At 53.4% G+C, this 15,398-nt stretch overlaps 4 protein-coding genes across 4 annotated transcripts; 2 read left to right on the top strand and 2 right to left on the bottom strand.

Annotated features, from left to right (window-relative positions):
- Nucleotides 1-125: 125 nt before the first annotated feature.
- Nucleotides 126-1,997, bottom strand: AYL99_04431 (hypothetical protein; the record flags this gene model as incomplete). Its single annotated transcript, XM_018835945.1, has 5 exons — nucleotides 126-830; nucleotides 887-902; nucleotides 959-1,667; nucleotides 1,771-1,807; nucleotides 1,905-1,997. The coding sequence occupies 5 exons, from the start codon at nucleotides 1,995-1,997 to the stop codon at nucleotides 126-128; spliced, it is 1,560 nt and encodes a 519-aa protein (XP_018695595.1).
- A 910-nt stretch (nucleotides 1,998-2,907) lies between these two features.
- On the bottom strand, nucleotides 2,908-6,020 carry AYL99_04432 (hypothetical protein; the record flags this gene model as incomplete). The annotated part of the gene is made up of 4 exons (XM_018835946.1): nucleotides 2,908-3,169; nucleotides 3,328-3,620; nucleotides 4,327-5,751; nucleotides 5,808-6,020. The coding sequence occupies 4 exons, from the start codon at nucleotides 6,018-6,020 to the stop codon at nucleotides 2,908-2,910; spliced, it is 2,193 nt and encodes a 730-aa protein (XP_018695596.1).
- Nucleotides 6,021-6,552: 532 nt separating this feature from the next.
- AYL99_04433 (hypothetical protein) lies at nucleotides 6,553-7,029 on the top strand (the record flags this gene model as incomplete). The annotated part of the gene is made up of 1 exon (XM_018835947.1): nucleotides 6,553-7,029. The coding sequence occupies one exon, from the start codon at nucleotides 6,553-6,555 to the stop codon at nucleotides 7,027-7,029; it is 477 nt and encodes a 158-aa protein (XP_018695597.1).
- Nucleotides 7,030-8,676: 1,647 nt separating this feature from the next.
- AYL99_04434 (hypothetical protein) lies at nucleotides 8,677-10,078 on the top strand (the record flags this gene model as incomplete). Its single annotated transcript, XM_018835948.1, has 3 exons — nucleotides 8,677-8,971; nucleotides 9,052-9,297; nucleotides 9,369-10,078. 3 exons carry the CDS (start codon nucleotides 8,677-8,679, stop codon nucleotides 10,076-10,078), a joined length of 1,251 nt encoding a protein of 416 aa, XP_018695598.1.
- Between the last annotated feature and the right edge of the window lie 5,320 nt (nucleotides 10,079-15,398).

Here is a 15,398-nt window from a genome sequence, read left to right on the forward strand (position 1 = left end):
GATTGGGCCTGATTGCATTGATCTCTCTCTCTCTGTCTTTTTGAATCTATTACAGACACTTTCCCGTGGCAGGAAAGGAAAGGATTCCGTGCCTCCACGCCCACCCAAACAACACCGTATATGTACTACAGCATCGCCTTAGGCATCTGCTTCATGGCCTGCCTCACGCCGAGATCGGCCAGGACCTCCTCGGCGCCGCCCAGGATGGCGTCGAACTTGTACGTGCGGTGGAACTGCTCGACGAAGCGGCCCATGCCCGTCTGCGTGATACCTCGCCCGCCAAAGATGTTGACGGCGTCGTCGGCGACGTCGTGCGCGCACCGGGTCGCGTACGACTTCAGCAACCCGATCGGCCCACCCAGCAGCTTCGACTGCTGCGCATAGTCCATCTGGTTCATCTGGTATGTGATGGTCTCGAGCCACGACTGGCACGCCTCGGTGAGCGAGATCATCTTGGCCAGTTTCTGTCGGATCACCGGCTGCGACACTAGCGGCTTCCCGAAGACGATCCGCTGGTTGGTCCACTTGAGACACTCCTCCGTGATGGTGCGCATCCAGCGGATCACCGAGCACGCCATGGCCCAGCGCTCGTGGTTGAAGTTGCTCATGATGACGATGAACCCGTTATCCTCTTTGCCCAGCAGGTGGTTCACCGGCACCTTGACGTTGTCGAATTGGATGAATGTGGTGGCGGCCGCCGTCGAGTATGATGTCTTGATGCGCTTGGTTTCCACGTTGTCGTCCCGCGGGATCAGGATGACACTGAATCCCTTCTCGGTTCTACATCCGGTAACGAAATAGTCTGCAAACATGCCGTTGGTGATCCATTTCTGCAATCACGTCAGTGGACTGGGCCTCATCTAGAGAGTGTTTCTGCAGGTGTTACCTTTGTCCCGTTGATTCTGGCACGGCGACGTCAGTATAGGTATTGCGTCACATGCACGAGCGGAACACTCACATGTAATATTTGCCGTCCTCGGTCTTCTTGGCAGTCGTTCTGATCCCGGCAACATCACTGCCCGCAAACGCCTCGGTGACGGCAAGACACATGAACTTCTTGCCGCTCAAGCACTCCTCGGTGACTTTTTCCTTCAACGCAGAATCATTGGCCCACTGCCTCACAGCGGTCAGTGAGATCATCATGCCCGCCATGTTTCCATCCTGGAAGCCTCTTGCCAGGCCGCGAGAGAGCTCCTGTGCGACGATCAAGTCGTGGAAATAGTCAAACTCCTCGCCCTTCACGTCACCGAGCAGTTTGCGGCCGTGCAGGTGCTTGCCAGGCCCGAGCCGCATAGCGAGGAGGCCGTTCGAGGCCATCTTGTCGACGAGCTCTTGAGAGATGTAGGTGCCGTCGAGTTCCTTTTCTTGGGCCTCGGGGTAGATGTCCCGGTCCACGAACTCTCGCAGGGCCTTTTGGAGGGCGCGATGAGAACTGTTGTAGTAGGGAGATTTGAATTGGGGGGTCAGCCACACCGGCTCCGCATAAGGCACTTTCGAGAGGTCGCCTGGCTTGGGATCTATCACTTCGGGTTTCTCGCCTTCCACCGTGCCGATGCAGAGATTGGTGTACTTCTGAAGCACTTCGTGACGGTGGAGGTTGTAGAAGGCACTTGTGGCGTCCTGACCAGCGATCTGTTGAAGAACGACATTGCCACCGGGATGAGCGTCTGTTGGACAGTGTTGTCAGCTCATTCATCCAAGGGAGAAGTTTGGGACAAGAGACAGTGCCCACCACGGGATGCGTCTTGGGAAGAGAGAGCAATAACCTACCGAGAAAGTCTGAGAGGTCGTAGACTTTGTGATCAATCTGAAGGGTTGTGATGTCAGCACTCGAGAAACGCTGTCGAGAAACATATGGAACTACAACAAGGCGACGATGCCTCTCACAACAGAAGGAGACTTACGATGCACCAGATGTCGTCCTCAGTGTTATGCTTTGCAACCTCTGCACGGGTGTGCACTTTGCTGGGTATTGTCTGAGATGTCTTCTGAGCCATGGCTGTAGATGGATCTGTCTATCGAAGGCACGACCAGAAATGTATCCTGTGTGTGGAAGAATGATCAAGTTGTCCTTCAATATATCACGACCAGGGTCTAGAACAGTTTGTCGTGGTTCGACATGCAGCCGAGGTTCGAATTGAGCTTGGAGCAGCCAATCGGAGATCGCATTGACTAACGAATTACCTGGCCGCCGATTGGTCCGTAGTACCCGGGCCGAACGAGGCTGAACAAGGCTGGCATTGAGCCTCGAAACGGACGCGGAAATCACTCGGCTCTTCTCATCAACTACTTGAGATTACTTTCATGTGGAACACCGGTTGCTCAAGCGACTTCGTGTTGACGACTAGTGTCACAACATCTTTTTGAGTATAGGCGACAAGGCGTCCCGCGGGGCGGACGTCGTGTGATTGTTGAACCTATCACGAAGCCCGGGACTCACCACTCTAGGTGCGTGTCTTGTTCAGTCTGGCATTGATCACGTCAACAAGCTCCACCGACGCCTGCATGTAGGGCGTGATAGTGTTTCTGACCAGAGTCCTTTGCTCAGATACATATGCCAACCCGATGAGCAATTCTTCACTGAAATGCGGCCCCATGAAACTGACCCCGAACGGGAAGTTTGGTGCAGTCTCGTTCAGGATTCCAAATCTGTTCAGAGTGACAGCTGTGTGAGGGGGGAAGCTCCGAGGGGCACTGCTACGACTGGCGATCCAATCAGAGCAGGAAAGTTGGGCGAACACTCGGTCGGCAATATCAGAGCATTCAAGAAGCAGTAGGCAAGCGCACCAGTAATCTCAAATGGACCCGCCAAGTAGGTATCCATCGTATAGTTCGACCAAAATCTGGGGTAATATGGTTGAAGCCAAGCTTCAAGGCGCCATCCCAGACCAGCGTGTCGTGCTCGGGTTAGTCTTCCAGAAGGAATGAATGGGTAAAGTTGCGAACATCTGCCACAGAATAGACATGGCTGGGATTGTACGAGAGCTCCGAGAGGTACTTTGCCAGATCGCTTATGGAATCCGCTTCAAGGACGATGTTGGAGTAGTTTCCTTTATCGAGAGCATCGTAGCCGGTGAAGTTGGGGTTGTCAATGATAGTCGCTCCTGCTGCGCGAAGCACCTCCAGAGCGGCCTTAAAGACGGGCACGATCGGCGCAGCTGTAGCGTCACTACAAATGGTAATTAGCCTTGCTTTGCAGAAATAGATGACGCAGCTTCGACCTGGTCACTTCGGGAAGATTCTGGATACTCACAAGGAGAGATCGATCAGATTTCGTGGAAAGCCAATCCTCTTTCCCTGCAAAGCCGAAAAGTCACATGCCGCTACGTAGTGTCTCGAGGAACCTTGGCGCCGGCGAGCGCATAAGAGCCAGCTGTGTTGTCGATGGCATCAGCAGTGGCAATATTGTTTTTGATCAGAATCGGAATGCCGTGAAGCGTCCTGTGGACAATGCCTCGCGCTCGTTGTGAGTCTATTTTCGCTGCGATGGAAAGAGCACCGGGGTTGAGCTGGGTTACCATATGCAAAGTTGCGCTGACTTCCAAGATGCGCTCTATGTACGCCGTGACAAGGTCAACACTGGCGAACAACGCCGATTCCCAGCCCTCGGATGAGGTCTTCTACGGTAGCTTCAATCAACGGCGGGAAAGCAGTGCCATTCATTGCCGTCCTTTGGTTCAAAGGACTGAGCAGCAGCCAAGAAAGGCACGGACTGCAAAAGAAGCAACACGCTCAGAAGTCGGCGGACTGATCCAAACGCCATGTTGTGACAAATGCGAATTGCAGACAGTGCACCGGCCGGGGGTCGACGTGATGTTCTTTGGCTTCATTTAAAGCAGAGGCGACTTACAGCGCCGGATGCTGGACAGTCGCCACACGTACAAGATAGCCTGATAGAAGAGCATCTTGCACATACGCATCGATTGGCGTCCGTTTTGTCGATAAGCCAGGGCCGTTGCAAAATAGTCCGCTCTGTAATTGGTGGGTACCCTTTGCTTGACATGTATAGATACAGTCGGGCTAGTGTCACCCCACAAATATGAAGACGACCAACTTATGGAGTTGCCCAATCATGCAGCTCAATAGTCGCTGCGTATTCAACGTTCGAACTGAAATGCACTAAGCCAAACAGGAAGGCCTTCATGATTCGGAATTAAACTCTGTGACCCTGGTGGAGGCCGGCCACGGATCTCTTTTGGCTCTGGTTGGTTTGACACAGCTTCGGCATCGTAGAGAGGGCAAATCTTTTCGTCTTTTGAACTGCGCCTACACTTTTGTTGCTCGCCGCCTGGAGAGGAATTGTTTAGCTTCCCTCAAGAGGCCAACAATCAGCGGAACTCCGACCGGGCCCAAAAGTGGAAGGAGCACGGCGATTTTGTGCTCGTCAGGAAAATAGACCTGGCCAACCATGGATTTGTCAAAAAAAGCCTTTTCACTGTCCTTGAAAGCCGTTTTGGCATGATCCAGGGTCAGATCAAATCTGCCTTCCTGCGAAAATTGGCAACACGCTTTGAGGTTGGCTATTGAGTCGTCGACTAACTGTGCGACGTGTCTTGGGATCGGAATATTGCTGAGTCGTTGAGCCAGTCGAGCCAGCGATCCCAGACTGGACGCAGCATGGAGATACAGAGTCAGAGCTGACAGACGTTTGTAGGCATCGAGTCGCAGCTGGAGTGGTCGGGACTGAACGGAGTCCCCCGGATGCAAAACACCCAGTAGCGATAGCAATTGCGAAGCAAACGTCTCGAACGGTAAACGCAATTGCTCTCGATGGAGATGAGTAGGAAGCATGTATCCGTGGACGGGATGCAGGTCCAGAGGTGGATTGAGAATTTGTATGCCGCCCCATTGGGGGATCAGCCATGAATTTTCGGTGACTCCCTCGATAGTCAGAGGTATCTGATCCTTGGCTGGAATATAGAGGATGAAATGGAGCGTAGGTCCATCTCCGATGGACGGTGCCAGAGGCCACTCTGCGGAATTCACAAAGGCCGTCAGATCGTTCTGCTGGAGAAAAGAGCCGTTGTGGCCTTCTCGATGAACGGGTTGTATCGTGGGAGGTAGGGTGGAATAAAGTTGCACCTGGGTGGTGATCTCAAAATCAGCGACGGATGAGAGCGCTTGCACAAGAGGCTCGATGTGATCTCGGAGAGCTTCGTTGATCTCCCAATTTGCAGGAGCACCACTGGCTGTGAGGAGAGAGAAGGTGAGATGGAATTCTGGAGACGGTTTGTATGCCCGACTGATTTGCTTCTCGACTTTGGTGACGACATCGTAAGGTTGAGATCTCAGAAATGCCTGTGCGTTGTGACTGTGACTGGTGAGAGAGACGGTTTGAAGCGCCACAGCAATTTGTTCTTCTCGGAATAGTGCATGGAGCCTTTCCGCCAGAGTTTTGGCAACATTCACTCCAGCCCCCGGAGGTATACTGGCACGGGCAGTCGCTGTGACGGGATCCAGGGTGAACATGAAGCCGTCCTGCGTAGGTTCAAGAAATACCTGCAACGCGGGAGCTCCGTGTTTTAGGGACGCAGGATCCTCGCCGCAGCTTGTTCCTTTTGTTCCTTTTTTCTCCCCAGCTCCTGGCCCGGCGGAGCCCGAGGTAACCAGGTGAAGTCGTTGGTGTAGGGTTGGGTACTCGTTCAGGTCGTCCAAGGCTTGTTGGATATCTTGCACCAGTTGTTGAGCGTCTGGGCACGGTAGGTTCCGGGCAGAGAGCCAAAGATGCAATGGAATGGCTGTGGGTGTATTCTGAAGACTGCTATCAGCATTGAGACGTCGGCAACATAGGTGCATGGCTGGCTCACAAGTCCCTCCGCCCAGTCAAGCATGTCCTGCAATGGCAAGCTGGCACGGTAGATAGAGGTGGTCTGCCACCATACTGGAAGTCCCAGCAGCACAATCACAGCCCAGAAGGACAGCACAATCTTCGTCCGCAGGCTCACGGCTTCGGGCTTTTCGGGCGGAGGCTGTTTTGACGAAGGCACGGCGTCGGTAGGTGCGGTGGAAGCTTGGTCCATGGTGGCAGATCCAGGTGCTAGAGGTGCGAACTGACTATTGAATTATGTTGGAATTTCCTGGCGACACGTCCATCACGACGGCAGAACGTATGCTGAGTTGGGGATATGCATGGCTGTTGGGAGTGTTGCCAGGTACATACTAAAGGGCAATTGAAATCGCTTATGCAACGTGTTTGTATGATTCAGACGCTAGCCTAGCGACAATCCACCTGACTCGGGGATATGAAGGAAGATCCGTCCATGAACACAATATTTTGTTTTTGTGTCAGTCATTCACTCACTTCAGGGTCAGCACTCATTTAGACAGGATGCATTCATTATAACACAGAATCTAGTCTCTTCATTATTTCCGTTGGAGAGGACTTGGGCTGAAATGGCCACTCACCGCACGGCTTCTGTTCTGCTCAATAACTCTCGAGCTCGGTTGAGCTCGACGGCTCGAATATCATTACATGTACAATCAATACAACAGACAAGAACACTCTTCGACTCCCTTCTCTCTTCAACATTTGGGAACTGTGCGCTGCGTTCTATGAGCCACACCAAAGTTTTGCCGTACTCGGCCGCTACAGTCTTCAAAGCCGTCTCTGACGTGGCGGGCTACCCGACATTTTTACCCTTCACCATTTCCTCCCATGTCACATCAAGGGATGCTGCGGGTTATCCGACCCGAGCCAGCTTGAAAGTCGGGTACGCGACACTCGGCATCGAGGAAGACTGGGAGAGCATCGTGCGGTGCGATCCAGTCCGAGGAATCATCGAGGCGAAGAGCAGCGAGGAGCACAGCAACGGCCTTTTCGAGACCTTGAGTACGAAGTGGCTCATCGCGCCTTCGAAGACGACCAACGACAGTACCGCCGTCAAGCTGAACGTCGACGTCAAGTTTCGCAATCCGCTCTACGATCAAATGTTTGCCCAGGTGGAAAGCAAAGTTGCAAGTACCATGGTATCTGCGTTTGAAAAAAGGGTGGAGGAGCTCCATCGGAAGCAGCAAATGCAGCCGCGGTGAGTGGCAGGCGGCAGCGACGAGCACAGAGATCACTTGCAACGGACGTGCATTCGAGACCACAAATCCCTCAGAAGACAAAGCAATCACTCCCGGTGTGATAATTTGCCAATCCATGGATTCAGGAGAGTTCGCCCTGGGATTGTCTAGGCCAAGACACGACTGAGCATGCATCAGACTGGTCCATGCAGTGTCAAAATGCTTTAGACTTGCTAGGCTGTGACTTCCCAGTTGACCAGAAACACCGGCGATGTGACGACACACATGGAGCAACGCAGATCGTTTGGAAGAGTACGATGGGTCAATCCTTTTTCACATTGACTCATCTCCGCTGCGACATATACACCGTGCATTACGCGCGGGCAAGGCAAGGCTTTTGGGCAGCCTTGTAAGGGGAAGAGGGTAGATACATCTCCTCCGGTGGTGAGCAACTTTCCCTGCTTGAAACTATTGTAGATAGTGCTGGCGGCTGGCTGGCTGCATGTGTTATTGAAATGCATTTTCTCCTCAAACTGCGGAGTTAGTAGTGGGCCAGTATCCATCACAGGGATCGTCACAGAGTCCAGTGTCTATAACGCACACAACCGAGGGGACGAATATTGGCGGGCGGCTCGAGGAAGACATGGAAGGGGCCGTGGCATTGACCGACCGGGTGCAGATTAACTAAGGTAATAAACTAGCATGCGGCATATGTACCGAGTACTGTACGTAGCTCGCTCGCAGGACCAGGAAAAAGCCCAAACGCGGGACTCAGGAGTAGCGAGCTTGCTGCACGATGTTAAAACTACCTAGTCGGCATTCTTTGTTCAGGAAGTTGTTAGTCGGTATTATTACGCGGAGGTGATCGGGAATGATAAAATGCTACAGGGAGCACGAGGAGAATATCACTCGGTACTGTACCGAGTACCTCTATATGTGATACATGACGACAAGTCAACAGCCCAACCCAAAGCTGGACGGCGAGAGGCTCACTAGGCTGGACTAGAGATGTGACGACTGTACGAGGTCAGGGCATTCCTCCCCCCGGCACCCCCCAAGCCCGTGCTTCCGGGGGTGGGTTAGCCCCCGTGAGCCCTGAGTGGCTGTGTGTGTGCCTTAGTTCTCACTAGGCCACAATATCTCTCACCACTCACACGCGGCCATCGCAGCTCGTCACATCCCACCCATCCCAAGCTGCCATGCTGACTGGAAGATGCAGCTTTCTTTAACCGCCGAGGGTTATGCAACCCACCGCAAGCATTGGAAACATCCAACCATCCCTGGCTGGCCGGCTGGCTGGCAGCGCTGCTGCCGCTGCCGCTGTTGCTACTGCTGATGCTGTTACTATCACGAAAACTCACCAACGACACACGCTCTCACTCACTCACTCACTCTTTCGCACACATACACCAAGAGAGGCAAAAGGGACGCCTCTTCTTCCTCCACCGCCTCCACCCCCCCTCCCTTTCCAGCTTTCCTTCTCTCCTTCTCCCTGCCTGGCGGCAGGCCTTAAATTTGGGATAACATAGAAGCGCAGCGCAATCTCTGGGTTGCTGCAGTCAAATCCAAACAACAGACCTTCGTCCGTCTGTCTGTCGGTCGGTCGGTCGGTCGATTGCGCGCTGGGTCACCACTCTTGTTTCATATGTCGCTGCGCTCCCCGTCAGCGTCATGGCCTACTGGCATGACCGCCTTGCGACCGGCGCGCCTCCCTCCATGTTGGCCATAGTCGGCCTGCTGCTGGCTGTCCTCCTCCGCCTTACCTCTGCCCTCCAGTCGGTCGCCGGGTCGCCGTGCCAATCTGTCTGCGCCAATGCCGGCTCCCTCGAACAAGACGTCCTCTGCCTCGATGCCGATTACCAGGCCCTGCCCTCGGGGCGGGCTTTCCAGACTTGCGTGGCATGCCAGTTGAACAGCACGGCGGTGGACACGGCGAACAATGAGACGGACGTTGCATGGGCATTGTGTATGACAAACCACTTCTTTTCCCTGGTCATAAAGGTGTGAGAAAAAGTGCTGAGACGCGGTGTTTGCGATATCTCCCAGTGGCCCTCCGTTACACACTTGCGGGGTGCATGTTTGCCATCCCCGAAGACCACATCTCCATCAGCAGTCCATGTCAAGTCAGCTGCGCGTCGCTGAACGCCTCGATCGGATACCGCATTACGAACGACAGCTCGACGGTTCAGCCGGGCAACGCATTCTGTACCGCCGACCCTTTCGATGACTACACGATCAACAAATGTGCTACATGTTATAGCTTTATCCCGCAGCAGTTGTACCAGGCAAACTGTAAGGCCCCCGTGCTCCTCTTCATTCTTCTGTCCAGACGATGGCTCACTTTGCTTTCACCCACAAAACAGTTCTCCAAGCCCTACACATCGCCTGTCGCCAGCCGCCAGAACCAGGCAAACCGTTCTTTCCGGACGCCCAGGCCATCTTCAACGAGACGCTAATTGCCGGGCCGCCGCCGCCGTCGAGCAACACAGGCGGCCACGGTGGGCTTCATGGGTGGAAACTGGCGCTGGCCATCGTGCTGCCGGTCGTCGGTGGCATCATCCTCATCTCGGGAATGTGCTGGGGGTGTTTCATGTTTACACGCAAACGTCGCCAGCGGATGGCCCAGACGGGCCGCATGAGTCGCGTGCACGACGCCAACGCCGACAGTATGTACTCACCCATGTCCGCCAAAGCCGAAGCCTGGAAAGCTGAGGACCTTCCTTGGGGCGTGGTTGAGCCGCCGCGAGAAATGCATGCCATCAGCCCGACGCTGCTGCACGCAAAGCACCCGAGCCCCGGCGTCGCACAGGGCCGGTGGAGTCATCAGACTGGTGGAACCGGAGGCTCGGAGCAGAACACGCCCCTAAGAAGCAGTTTTCAGCGCGACACTGTCGGGCCCGGTCCGGAGCAGGTTCGAGACCCCAATCTCCATGATCAGTACTTTGGCGTTGGCGATGAGGTGGACGACTTGCCCGGACCTAGTGGTGGACACGAGTATTACCCTGAGCATCATCAGCAGCATGGCCTCGGACAGCTCCGCATGCCTGACGATGAGCGGGGCAATTTTATCTGATGGCAATGCAAGACTAAAATGCATCATGCCTCTAACCCACAAAAAACAGGGGAAGGGAGATGGGAAATCCACGATGACACGACCCCGAATGTGACAGCCCCAGTTGTTGAATGAAAACCGTCCAAAGACCGCGGTCGGACAAATATTAGAATTATTGAAGAAGACTGTCACGGACACTTTTTTTTCCCGTTTGATGTTGGGAATTTCTGCAAGTTTCTTGCAGTTGGACATCATCGTTCAGCAGTCAGTGGAGGAGGTCTCCGTGACTGACTGCAGTGGAATGTATCATATATATATCTCTATAATCCCTGAACACCGGTCGCCCACGGTCATTTCGCTAATTCATCCTGGCCGCTTTGCTCTCCCACTAACGACTATTTATTCGAATCGCTCCCTCGTCCGCTCCCTTCTCTCTTCCTCTCTTTCGCGCTCCCCTTCTACTTACTCCGTTCTGCTCCCTCACGGCTCTGTCCCGCTCCTATCTTACTCCCTCACGTAATTACCGGTAAGGCTCTCGTTCGGGGTCCCGTCTCACAGACGCCACCGTTGTCTAAATCCAGCCTTATCCGCCTCGAGGCCATAGTGGACTCCCACGCCTCTAAAGGGGAGCAACCTAGCTTGTAGAAGTACGCGAGCGGATCGGCCCATGTTACGATGATGCAGACGCCATCGACTACGGCAAGTCATGCTGGCCGGCCGGCCGGAGTCATGGTCTCGCAGGTTAGGACTCGACGTTTGCCTCGCCGATCTTATGTGCGAGGGAAGGGTTCCTTTGAAGCGTAGGGTGGAGGTATTACGCGCGGACTAGAACAACTTCAAAGCTCGGGACCATGTAGCTTGCTCCCGGCTTCTCCTGATGACGAGCGAAGAGCCAACAATGCTCGCGTGTGACTGACTTTCAATCATCACAGCCATGCCATCGTCGAGAGTATCTTGCATAAAGTGTGTGCACGCATCCAGGCTGAAGAAGCTCTTTTTCGCCGACCACTGATACCCACCACGATTCCGGTCCCCTACCTCCATAGGGAATCCGGTAGGTAGTGTTGACGTATGAACAGCGATACGAGACCGCTGAGGAGCCATCATAGCGTCCCTCAGCAGTACGATCGTGACCTTAACGAATGGGCAGAGGCAGAAGCTGAGGCTGAGGCTGCCGCTGAACTTGAAGCTGGATGTAGACGGACCAAGGCTTTGGGGCGGTGGAGACATCATGATGTCACGAATGTGCCTTTGCGCAAGGACGAAATTGCTCTTCATATTTTAGAGTCACGGAAATTTGTTCAAGTTCCAACAGGTCGCTTAGCTCAGGTGAGTACTCACAGCTCAAGGAGTCCCGTATACAATCACTAATCATGAAACAGTTGGTTAGAGCGTGGTGCTAATAGCAATACAATTGCAAACTGTTAACGCCAAGGTCGCGAGTTCGACCCTCGTAGTGACCATTCAACTTTTTTTGTGCTTTTTTTTTTTTTTTTTTTTGTTTCCTGTCACCGTGCAGAGCACCATCGTAGGGAGTAGATGGGTAAATTGCCCTTTTTGTGGATTGGATTAAAGTCTGCCGACACTTTCACGCGCCGCGTGATTAGAAGACGACGGATGGTAGTTGTCTACATAATTTCGGCGGTAGGATGGCTCACCGGTGTCGTGTCTGCCTGTTCCTTTCACGACAAGAAGATTCATTGGGCCCTGTACGCTTTCCTGAGCATGACGAAGGAATCTTCATGATAAGGATGTTTCGACAATATTGAACTCGAACCATCGATTCAATCAAAACGAGACCTTCTGTAACCTATTATTCCCATTGTTGCTCTTGCACCTGCAAAGGTAACTTTGCATCCTCCATCGAGCTCTAATAATTGGTATTCTGAGATGGAGTGCCATATCATAATACACGCCACGGATCTCTGCTATCTGGCTGAACCGATTGGGACCCTGAGAATAGGCATCAGGCAGCGCTCCCCCGTACTCTGCCGGGGCGGCTCCGTGCTCGGCCGGGCCTCCCCGATATTCCGTTACGTGCCCGATTAAAGCGGCTCGCTCCCTTTCCTGAACGAAAAAGGGAGGGATCAAGCATAGTTCGGGGCATATATAATAGCTATATATATATCCTTTACGAGACCTGGGAGCAACTTGTACGGAGTAAGCTGACCCTGTCCGCCGATTACCTGGGGGAATAATGAAAACAGTGACTCCGCTTTTTGTGACACGACTCTTTACACGGGTCCATGGGCTTTCCCGCCGGATCGACATTTTGCACAACCTCGTGGCTGGTGCGCATTCCCTGGCCGAGACCGTCAAGGAGGCGGCGTTCTTTACTCTTCCATCCCAGACTGCGATTTTGCTGCGGCCTGATCTCTTGTTTTCTATCTGCTCCCGCCTAGAACTCCAGATTTTGCTTACCTTAGATACCTCGTCTGCCCGCATTGACATTCGAAGTCCTCGTACTTGGTTCGAGGGGTAATCCGATGTCAACCCACAGGTACTTCTTAACCCCCTTTTTGCCTGCAGCCTTGTCTTGTGTGGCTTGTCAGCCTTACCGACTCTTGGATTTTCCTTCCTGGCAGAGTGCTTCCAGGTGCTCCTGGTGTGTTGGTCAGAGCTCGTTGGGTCATGTTTTGCTGTTCGAACTGCGCATCGGCATTAGCTTTGCGGGCTGGAGCAGGCCGAACTCGGACATTCTGTATGCTGCCAAAGCTCTGTTGTTATATGTACCACAGATCAATTCGTACTCTTCGGCCTCGCTTTTTCTGTTCTAAGACCGTTTGCAGCAAAAAGAATGCTTTTAAAATTGATCTCTGTAACTCGATTACCTTTCCAGCGACATGTGTGGCGACGGAGTTCAGGTCTCGTCTGTCTCACGATTGTGAGAAAGAGCTCAAGGATCGAGAGAAATAGGATTGCAGCGCGTGCTGTCTAGCGAAGGAAAAATCATATGCAAGTAATCCTAGAAAAGGTTAGCTTTGTCATTGACGGAGGATTTCATGACTTCTGCACATCAGAATAGTTCGTTGAGGAAAATGATCTCGGCCGCAGATGGAGTGATGGGCTGGGTGTAGTAACAGTTTTCTCGACAGAGAAACTCAACACGAAAGACTGGCGTTGGGACAAGGTGATTTCTTTTGAGATTTTGATGGAGGAGAGAATGTCGAGCAATCTTTCAATAGATGAGGGTGGATGTCTTTTTTCCAAGCAGGGTGCTATAGAGGGTTTCCTTAAGTGTTCCTGTTTGGCAGATTGTGGAATTGGGCCACCACTGCGCGACGCTATGAAGAATGAGGTCTTTTGGCATCGTCAGACAGGTGTGGTATTTGTCTAGCTCTTGGATTGCTTAGATGGGGGCGGTGACCGGTTTTGCCAGTCTCGCAAAAAGCTGGGAAGGGCTGTTCCACCCGAGCCACCAGCACCGTGGCTTGTGCAGGAAGCGTTGCCAATCGACAAATCGGCATGCGGCTCAAGGCATCGACAAGGCAGCCGTGCCGTGGAAATTGTGCGGCTTCGTCTGGTCCTGGGCGTCCTCTGAGGAGATTGCTCAAAGGGCCGAAGGAGCCGTGATCTGTGTTCTGGGTGTACATCCTCCTTTTTTTGCGTATTGTGACGGCTCCGTAGCCGACGGGTGCTTTCACAACGACTGAGGCAACCCCCTCCACAGCAGGCAAAAAAGAGGTAGTCCACAAAGTGTCAGGACTAGGCACGCAAGACGGCGTACCAACAACCACGGAAGACCGGTTGGGGATCGACAGTGTTCTTAGACAAGGTTTCAGATCATCGTCGCCGCCACGGTAGACGCCTGGAGAGTAACGCTCAGAGAAATCCTCAGTCCGTGACGAAGAGAAGGGTATGTCCAAGCGATCTGTGGGGTCAGGACGCCAAAAGAATCAGTTCGAGGAGGGAGCCGTCCTCGACGATTTTCAGTCCCAAGGCGCCACGAAGCGAATGGCGTGCCTCATCTCGCCTCACTTTTTCCGGATCACAAATGTGACAGACATGCCTTGGGTACGTGGGCAGCGCAATTTGGCGTCAAGCGTCTGGGAAGCAGCCACAGGAGATGACACTGAAATGGCACAGAAGAAGCAGTCAACATCAACCTGAGAGCCGCGCAATTTTCATGGCCAGTTTAGAGAATTCGGGCCTCTGCGAAAACCGGCCACTGTGGGTTAGGCACGTTTACTGCTTGACTCACCTGATACTTTGCCAATGGCGGGTCAATGACCGTGGTAAACTTCCAGGCAGCTGCACCAATACAAAGTCTTTGTTTGCCAGATCCCACATAATGTCATGTCGCAATCCTACCCTGGCAGATCCGTTCTTGAGGCATGTCGAGGCCTAGTATGCAACGCGTCTGAAGCTGAGGGCCAGTATTGCAGACACAGGGTCATTCCAGGTTTCACCTTGGAGCCTATGCTTGTCTTGGGAGGACTACCACACCGAATTGGTCGGTTCGCCATGTCGCTTCGGCGGGGACGCCCAAACGTACAAGCCACTGACGGTGCCATCGGCGAGTCGTCGTCGGAAAAGGGGTCCCGTGGTGGGTGAACTCTATCTGAGCAGTGCTGAAGGCCACGTATGAGACGCTCTGCTAACACATTTCCAAGAGATTCAGGACGATGGGCCTGGTGATAGACAGCAAAGGCGCTCACCGAAGTGATCTACACTTGAGGCAAATGTGCAGAACGTCCTCTGCATCACGCCTCAACCCAAAGGTACTCGCTTCTTGTCGTCCCCCACAAAGATCGTCCTGTTGCTGCCCAAAAGCGATGTCTCGCAGGCAATTTCCCCGTCCCTCAAGTCATAGATGGAAAGTACATGCTTGGCGGCGACGTCCATGTCGATGCCCAACGTGTTCGGGATGTACCTAGGCATTTACGAAAGAGCTGCCCAGGGGGGCTGAAACGGTCAATAACCCGTGTTCACAAGCCACAGCACTGCAAGGCAGAAATGAGTTGAAAGTCCTCGAGTCGAAGACGAGTACAGATCTAGGGAGACGACGGAGCTTGAGGAGTCTGTTTTTGCCTGAAGCTGCCCCGGGATGGAAGCTTATAGAGACCTGCAAGCGTCAAGGAGCATTGACTTCCGTAGGCAACCAATTACTTTGAGCATGCATACCCGGGCGCTCTGTCCGTACTTGTCACATCCCTCGACGCATTCTTCTCCCTTACCACCCAGCAGGACCCGAAGAAACTGGAACAACCCGCATGCTCAGCTGGTCATCGGCCCCCCGTTCAAGCCAGGTGCAGAAAACAACGCAGCTGTGGCTAATAGGCAAGCATTTCCGGGCTGGTCCTGTCGACGGGACGCGGCTGGAACCGAATCTCCTTCGCAG

The sequence above is a fragment of the Fonsecaea erecta genome, assembly GCF_001651985.1.
Source record: "Fonsecaea erecta strain CBS 125763 chromosome Unknown Scaff3, whole genome shotgun sequence".
In the NCBI taxonomy this organism is placed as follows: domain Eukaryota; kingdom Fungi; phylum Ascomycota; class Eurotiomycetes; order Chaetothyriales; family Herpotrichiellaceae; genus Fonsecaea; species Fonsecaea erecta.